This window comes from Mixophyes fleayi, chromosome 5 (genome assembly GCF_038048845.1).
Source record: "Mixophyes fleayi isolate aMixFle1 chromosome 5, aMixFle1.hap1, whole genome shotgun sequence".
NCBI classification, from domain to species: Eukaryota; Metazoa; Chordata; class Amphibia; order Anura; family Limnodynastidae; genus Mixophyes; species Mixophyes fleayi.
The window spans coordinates 32,998,357-33,006,091 of record NC_134406.1 but is presented as its reverse complement, the minus strand read 5'-3'; the positions used below and the strand labels follow the sequence as shown (position 1 = coordinate 33,006,091).

At 36.3% G+C, this 7,735-nt stretch overlaps 1 protein-coding gene across 1 annotated transcript in view; it reads right to left on the bottom strand.

Moving 5' to 3' along the window:
• Window positions 1–1,596: 1,596 nt before the first annotated feature.
• The window catches only part of MYO3A (myosin IIIA), a 159,429-nt gene continuing 153,290 nt past the window's right edge, over window positions 1,597–7,735 (bottom strand). The window contains exons 34-35 of the mRNA XM_075211975.1: window positions 6,016–6,147; window positions 1,597–2,956 (exon numbers count right to left, since the gene is read on the bottom strand). Coding sequence (XP_075068076.1) covers window positions 2,842–2,956; window positions 6,016–6,147 — 247 coding nt within the window. The 3' untranslated portion in view covers window positions 1,597–2,841. The remainder of the gene's footprint in view (window positions 2,957–6,015; window positions 6,148–7,735) is intronic.

The window sequence follows — 7,735 nt, the reverse complement described above, 5'->3', positions numbered from 1 at the left end:
AGGAAGACACAACAGACTTGAGAAAGGGCTTAACAATGAAATCACTAAGCAGTCAGTCTGCACTATCTTACAATATGAAACATTTCCATCTTTCTACCAGAGCACTGGTACTATATATGTAGCAGCACATTAGCAGTCCCAGAACCAAGCACAGAGACCACCACTGGCTGTCAATAACAGGGACTGCATAGAGACCTTTAACTTAGACACAGCAATAGTTATACCACTAATACAACTGACTTGAAAAGCATCAAAGATTAAGGGAAGGTGAAGTATATGACGAGAGCCTACTTATACAGAACAGTTGTTTAACATTTGTCATTCCTTGTAAACATATTGTTATTTGCAATTGTATATATTTTTACTAGCAAACTGCATTTTAATGTGAAAGTAGTGTCTAGACAAGAGAGAGGGTCATGTATGAGTGTAGGTGGGAACTTGTGACTAGCTTTGGTGTCAGTGTATTACTTGCTGTTTGGATACAGGTTAACAAGAAAGTGATTAACATTTCTCTGTGGTGGTTGGGGATTATTGTGATATAGGGATTGAATTTTTCAGTATCCATCACAATACGCCCTACCCTCACACTGGGTGTTGTTATTTCTTTTAAATTAGTCCCTACTCAATGAAATATACTGCCAAAAATGGTAACTAATTACTGATTCTCCTGCCAACATTTTGAAAGTGACCCACACATCCAGGTCACTTCCCCAGTACTAAAGTTACACCCAGCCAAAAAAAAACATATAATTCTAACACTACACCTGACTTAGCATCAATAAGTTAATAGACAGACTGAGAGGGTACTGGTAGGCACCAATTTTCCTTTGGTTCCTGAGTCTGTTATGTTACAGTCGTATCCGAACAGGAAACTGACTAGAACCAGTATTTAGGAGATGATACCAATGATCTAATTATTGGCAGTCTTACACAACATCCCAGAGCACCTTGATAAAGTTTGGATCCATAGTTAGGAACCTCCCACCAATGGTATTTTATTGACATAAAATTAACAGATTGGAGAAAAAATGTACTTAAAGTCCCTTGAAACCTAATCTACAAGTTGTCTTTTATAAAAAGAGAGGCTAATAATATTTACAAATATATATGTATATATATGTAAAACTTCCCATAGCTTGATAGAATGTAACATTTTTAAAGTTCTATTTACATTTGTTGTGCAGTTCGGAACAAACTATTATTCTCTGTTATCAAACATTTTGGCTAAAGATTGCTTAAATAGGATGGCTGCATTATCATTCCACTGGAGAACCATTATGCTCTAAGTAGAAAAATATCCCCTATCATGTTCAGAACTTTGTCTTACATATCCTAAGTTCTGATAACTCCCTGAATTCTTTAACTATATTTATGTGGATGTTATTAATAGCTATTTATATATGTCAACTTGTATTTTAGGTTTAGTGTTTCTTTATACGTAAGGCCTGTAAACAGATTTACTGCTGGATACCATGCTTCAAAACCCTAAACTTACTTTATCTTGTAGAAAAGAGAGCGGAATAGGGCGCCTAATAGTATAGTAATCCAGTACACATACAGATAAGCGCAAACCCTATTTTTATCTGGTGCGCTTACACACTGCTGGTGGAGAATTGTGCGCACATCCATATTGCAATAATAATAATACACTATTTTGGGTTGTTCCCTATCCCCCTTTTTTTTTCCCAATACATACCGTAGAGCTCCTCTCACTAAGGACGTGGACCTGCCACCAAAATAGATGTGCTTGAACTATTTCTAAATCTGGTACGCATATAATATGACTATCCCTTATCTTCCTGGGACTATACCCTGAAATGACTACACTATTAAGTGTCCTATTCCACTCTCTTATCTATAGATTAGCTCCAGAATTACCAACCGGCATAGTAAACTGGCAGCCGCACGTATATTAGGAAGTGTGAAGAATAATAGCTGTGATGGACTTTATCCAAAATATTGAGCATAGCACCGTTTTTGTATCTATATTTGTGATTACTTTATCTTGTGCTTGGCTTTCAGAGCAAAAAAGAAAATACTGAGACACCATAACGGTGAGCAGGTTCTGCGTCCACCTGGTTTTGGTGTGCATAGCAAATCAAGGGTGTTCTTAGCGGAGGTGTTGTGGGTGGCCTAGTGGTTATGAAGCACTAGGCAAGCCCCAGGGGATATGATACACCAAAACTTTACATGGCCAAGTCCCATGTGGCGTGACCACTACCCGACCTTGTCCACATTCCAGAGGAGATCATGTTGGGAGATATTGTTAAGGTGACCCTCTTATTCTCACAGAAAGCATTGATGTATTTAACAAATTTGACAAGTATGGGACTCATTTACAGTTAGGAGCAAATTGAGCTAAAGGGCGTAAATTTACACCTGGACAAATGCTGTGATGCAAGGTCCTCTATACTCTTCCAAAAAATGCTAGAGACATGTTGCTTTTTACATATTTACAGTGTTGCTGTCTCCATTTGATCAATTGCACTCTGCAATCAATGACAACTGGCAGAAAAGGACAGCAGTGGTGGAGAAGGCAAACATTGGATATAAAGATTGATTTTTTATCAATACAGGTGGTTAACCGACAAGTGGAATCTATGGTATGAATGGACAGAGCGCCATCCATATAAAATATCAAATCTGCAAAATACATGTATTTAAAAATGTTGGACGCCTTTATAAATAATGCACTGTATAAACATATTTTTGCATAGTTATAGCTAAAACACTTGGGAACAATCTAACAACTAGCTGTTTGTTATGTATTAAAATAAAGCATCACCTACCCAAACAACTCAAACAATTACAGTAATAAAAATGATAATGATATTAATAAAGTTAAAAATGATGCATAAGGCGATCACGCTGAGATGTTTTTCGAAGCAGTTTCCTATAATCATATGGGTTATCTTCCATTGAATTTGTTTGCTGAGGCTCATCTGCAGTGGAAGATCTGGAGGAAAATAGATACTATGATTAGATAGGTAAGTCACATGTAACCTCGTCCTGCTTTCTGCAAAGTGTACATTTTCTGCAAAGTGCAATATACATTATTTCCATATGGGAAATGTATAAAATGATACATTGCAAACCAATTACAAAGCAGGACTATTATACTGGCATGTGTATAGTAGCAATATTCTGTTTTCCCTAGATTAATTACAATAACAAAATATATAACCATTTGAACGCATACCTACTTTTGAAGTAGAGTGCCATTACTGAATTTTAAATTGCTTATCACAAACAAAACATAACAGTTTAGAAAATGCAACTTGTGAAGGTTTTGCACACAAAAACAGGACTCAAATTGGCTATTTTTACTGCAAGAATTCACCAGTAATTGTATTGCAGTTCTATTGGCATTAATGGAATTGATCAAGATCAACTTTTTTGTGTTCTTGGTAAATTGATATGATTTTATAGTAAATAATATAATGAAAAAAGTACTGAACAATTCACATATATAAGAATATTCAAATGTACGATTCCCACAAATTTCGATTTTGTATGACAGACAATGTAATTTAATGTATGCAAATAATAATAATAAGAAATGTTTTGTAATAGAAGTTTATTAAGATTAATATTGTACAGTAAGTATATACTGTACATGTATCACTTACAGTTGGCTTAATGGGTGGTGATACATTGAATACATAGTGCACAGCCATGGACATATTGTATACAAAGAATCAATGGATCAAGAGAGTCAAACATTAGAATTACACTAAACATCATCATTTGTCAGATTCAAATCTCATCATTTGTCAGATTCAAATCTCATCATTTGTCAGATTCAAATCTCTTCATTTGTCACAATTAAAAAAGTCTGATGAATGTGAAAATGAAATGTGATGATATTTCACTTAATTAATTCATTCTTCTTTTTGCTTTTTAGAAATGAACCAATGAGTGAAACATGATGCCACAAGGTAATTTCACTGCATCACGGTTCACTGACGTTTTTGCTTTTTAAAAAGAAATTCAGAGGCTGATAGTGTATATTGCACAATACGGAAATCTGCTTATAAAACAATTTGCAACTCCACAAATATAACAATTAAATAAAAATATACCAATTGCTTCCTGACGTAACTAATACTTTAAGTTTGCATTCAGACAGCCTTGCTCTCCATCTGTGGCTTGCTACCCTTCTACTTTATTCAAAAGCTTACTAAAAGCATCTCAGACATTTCTTGTGGATAATGCTTGCTCATATGGTCCATAGGTAAATATTAATAGTCTTATTCCTAGCCTACAAACAACGGGGTTAATGTCAAGTGAGTACTACTCCCAGTACACTATGGATGTGTTTGTGCAATTGTGAACAGATACAGACCGGGAAACAGATACATATTAGCCTGTGAAAGCTGGTGCAAATAGGGCATTATGAAGATGATGGTCTCCTGCACTAGTGAACCACTTGTGATTGGTTGTTTGAGATTACACCACTGACACTGATTGGTGCTTTCTTCATCCCTCGGGTATATATTATGCTATGCTGTGTGTGTTTAAGCAAAACCTTTTTCCTTTTTTTCGTACACGAGACACGGAGTTGGTTCTGCTCTATTAGAGAGGTTTGTTTTAAGTTTCATTGATACATAATCAATGATTTATGCCCAGTTTGTGACCAACTTTGCACCAGCCCCAGTATGAGGTGCATTCTGCAAGGTCTGAAAACACAGCATAACAAATACGGAGAGCAATGCTGTCTGCACTCCGTCTATTGAAGGTCAAACAAGCATTTCAAGGAATCTGAAAAATTAAATGTATCTTTTTAAAGGAGGCTATTTTCTCAAAGGCACCAAACTGTACTGACAATCTGAAAGCTATCTGTAAATTTTTCCACAAGAACACTCATAATCAGATACCATAGGCAATTATTTCTGTAATCATTGTACCTTCTTATTATTTGCTAATTCTTCTCCTTGTAACAGTATCTGAAATACTATATTTGTATATGGTCATTGTTATAAGCAGTTATTTAATAAACTGTATAGTTCAGCCATTCAATCATTTAACTTTAATATAATTTCAGCAGCACCAGATTTATAATTAGGCGCACTTAGCCAATGCCTACAAGCACCTGAAGAAGGAGCCTGATTAAGACCCCATGGGGCCCTAGGTGAGATACTGATTTGGACCCCTTTTGACTCTCTGTTTGTCAAAAATCACATATATGAAATTTAGTAATCCATGGTTACTGGGCCCTAGGCATGTGCCCTGGTTGCCTAATGAATGGCCCCATATCTCTCACCTAAAGAGTAAAAATAGATCAGTTATTTTTAACCCTCACACTGTACTAGCCCCCCCCCCTCCCCAGTGTGGGTGCATGTTAACCTTCTCTGCTTTTGAATTTAACACTTTCTCTCCAATTGCAATGCTTTCAGCATAGTTTGGAACACCACAATTGTCTTACCTAGAGGCATCTAGACTGTAAATCTGGCTCTGCCTTTAATTTATTCATAACAATTTTTCTTACGTTACCAACAGGGCAATTTCTAGGACTTATGGCACAAGTACGAATCTCGATAATGTGCCCTCTCCAAAAAAGAGGAAAAACAAATAAATATTACATTTCAGAAAACATAGTGGGATATAGTACACCAACGTACCTGTGGTTATTTGTAAATCACATAGAGGTGCTAATGATTTCATATTAAATTTTAGTACAATTTAGTGAAATATATAGAAATAAAGATAAGTGGGAAGGTTTAGGGTGATTATTAAAAATATATTTAATCAATCAATATATTTTTGCAAATGACTCCACTCCAGTGCAATCTCCGTGCCCCGTAGTAAGAGTTCACAAGTGTCAGTGCACTACTTGTACCAACCTAGAAACAGCCCTTGCCAAACAATACAGTACTCTCATCCCTTATATTCATACATTCTGACCAGTACAGTAAATAGAACTAATCTCTTCTATCTGGTCAGAATGTAGGAAAAGCAGCACTGATTGGTGTGACCAGAGTCAGTTTGCTTTTTCAAAAATAAGGCATTCATTACCTTTTAGTTGGGGTTAGGATTGAAAATTCCACAGCAGAAAAACCATCATGTGTTTTGGGATTATTTATTGATACTGAATAGCTGGAATAAATTTCTTTATAGTAATCTTCTGATTCCAATACTTGGCCTTGACTGTGAAAAAACAGAAAATTGCCTTTGTCTATTTTGTTGTTCTAGAATATAGTTCTAGAATAAAGCTGAACATTTGAGAGCAACCAAACATGTGGATGGCAGGGGCGTCTTCAATGGTTTAGGATAGAACACCAATAAGAACACATGGTACAGTACGTATAACCCATAATAAGTATGTATACATTTGTACTGCTGAGGGAAGAGCACAGGAAATTGTCTTAATGAATGATTTAACTCTATACTCAGCAGGAAAAAGGAAATAATTTAAAAAAAAAAAAAATGTTCTGGTACCAGCATCCCTGGATTCTTGATTTGAATAAAACAAATATCATTTATGCAAGTGATTTAACAAAGATAGAACCATAAGGTAGTGAGACAACCTATATAGGATTCACACCATCATCATCATTTACTTATATAGCGCCACCAATTTTGCAGCGCTGTACAGAGAATTTACTGTATGTCATTCACATAACCGCATGTAACCTCTGATATTCAGGTATGACATTTTTGGATTTTCCATTTGTCCTCTGTGCCCATACATAGGTGCATGCCCCTTTTTGCATGGGGAAGTGACCCCATGCAAATGAACTGGACAACTATTCTACAAAATTGAGGGCTGAAATGGGATTGACATCCCAACAAAAGTATAAACATAACTTCAAAGTTCTGCATACAAACCCTTGGACCCTGGTCTCTTCAAAGGGTTGTCCTATGTTGGAATTGATTTTGATCCGCATATACATTTGTACAGCGCCACAGAATTGGTGGCGCTATATAAAATAAGTGATTCCTGATTTTCACCCAGGCGGCCCGGGTTCGACTCCCAGTATGGGAATTTAAAGTTTATGGGCAGCACATTGGCTTAGTGGTTTGCACTTCAGTCTCACAGCACTGGGATCATGAGTTAGATTCCTGACCATGGCCTTATTTGTGTGGAGTTTGTATGTGTTTGCGTAAGTTTCCTCCCACACTCCAAAAACATGCTAGTAGGTTAATTGGCTGCTATTAAATTGACCCTAGTCTCTCTCTATGTGTGTATGTTAGGGAATCTAGACTGTAAGCTCCAGTAGGGCAGGGACTGATGTGAGTGAGTTCTCTGCACAGCACTGAGGAATTAGTGGCGCTATATAAATAGCTGATGATAATATGCATCTGGCATACAGATGTGGCCAGAGTAAAGGTACGCATGGAGTTTGAGTTTAATGTTTCTCTATCAGACCCAGGCCCCAAATGCCCCACAAATCAGACCCTGGCCCACAATTATCACAACTTGACATGGCCATGAGCAAACCCATACAAAACAATTATAAAAAATAAAAATGGTGCTGGGATATTATAGATCATCCAAATAAATACATAGAAAAATGTGTAAAGCCTGGGTATACTCCCAGATATAGAATTTAATAAATCACCAAATGTATAGACATACAGACATACATTTGGTGATTTATTAAATTCTATATCTGGGAGTATACCCAGGCTTTATACATTTTTCTATGTATTTATTTGGATGATCTATAATATCCCAGCACCATTTTTATTTTTGGTTTTTAAGGTGTCAATAGCCCTTGAATGTGCTGCAGGG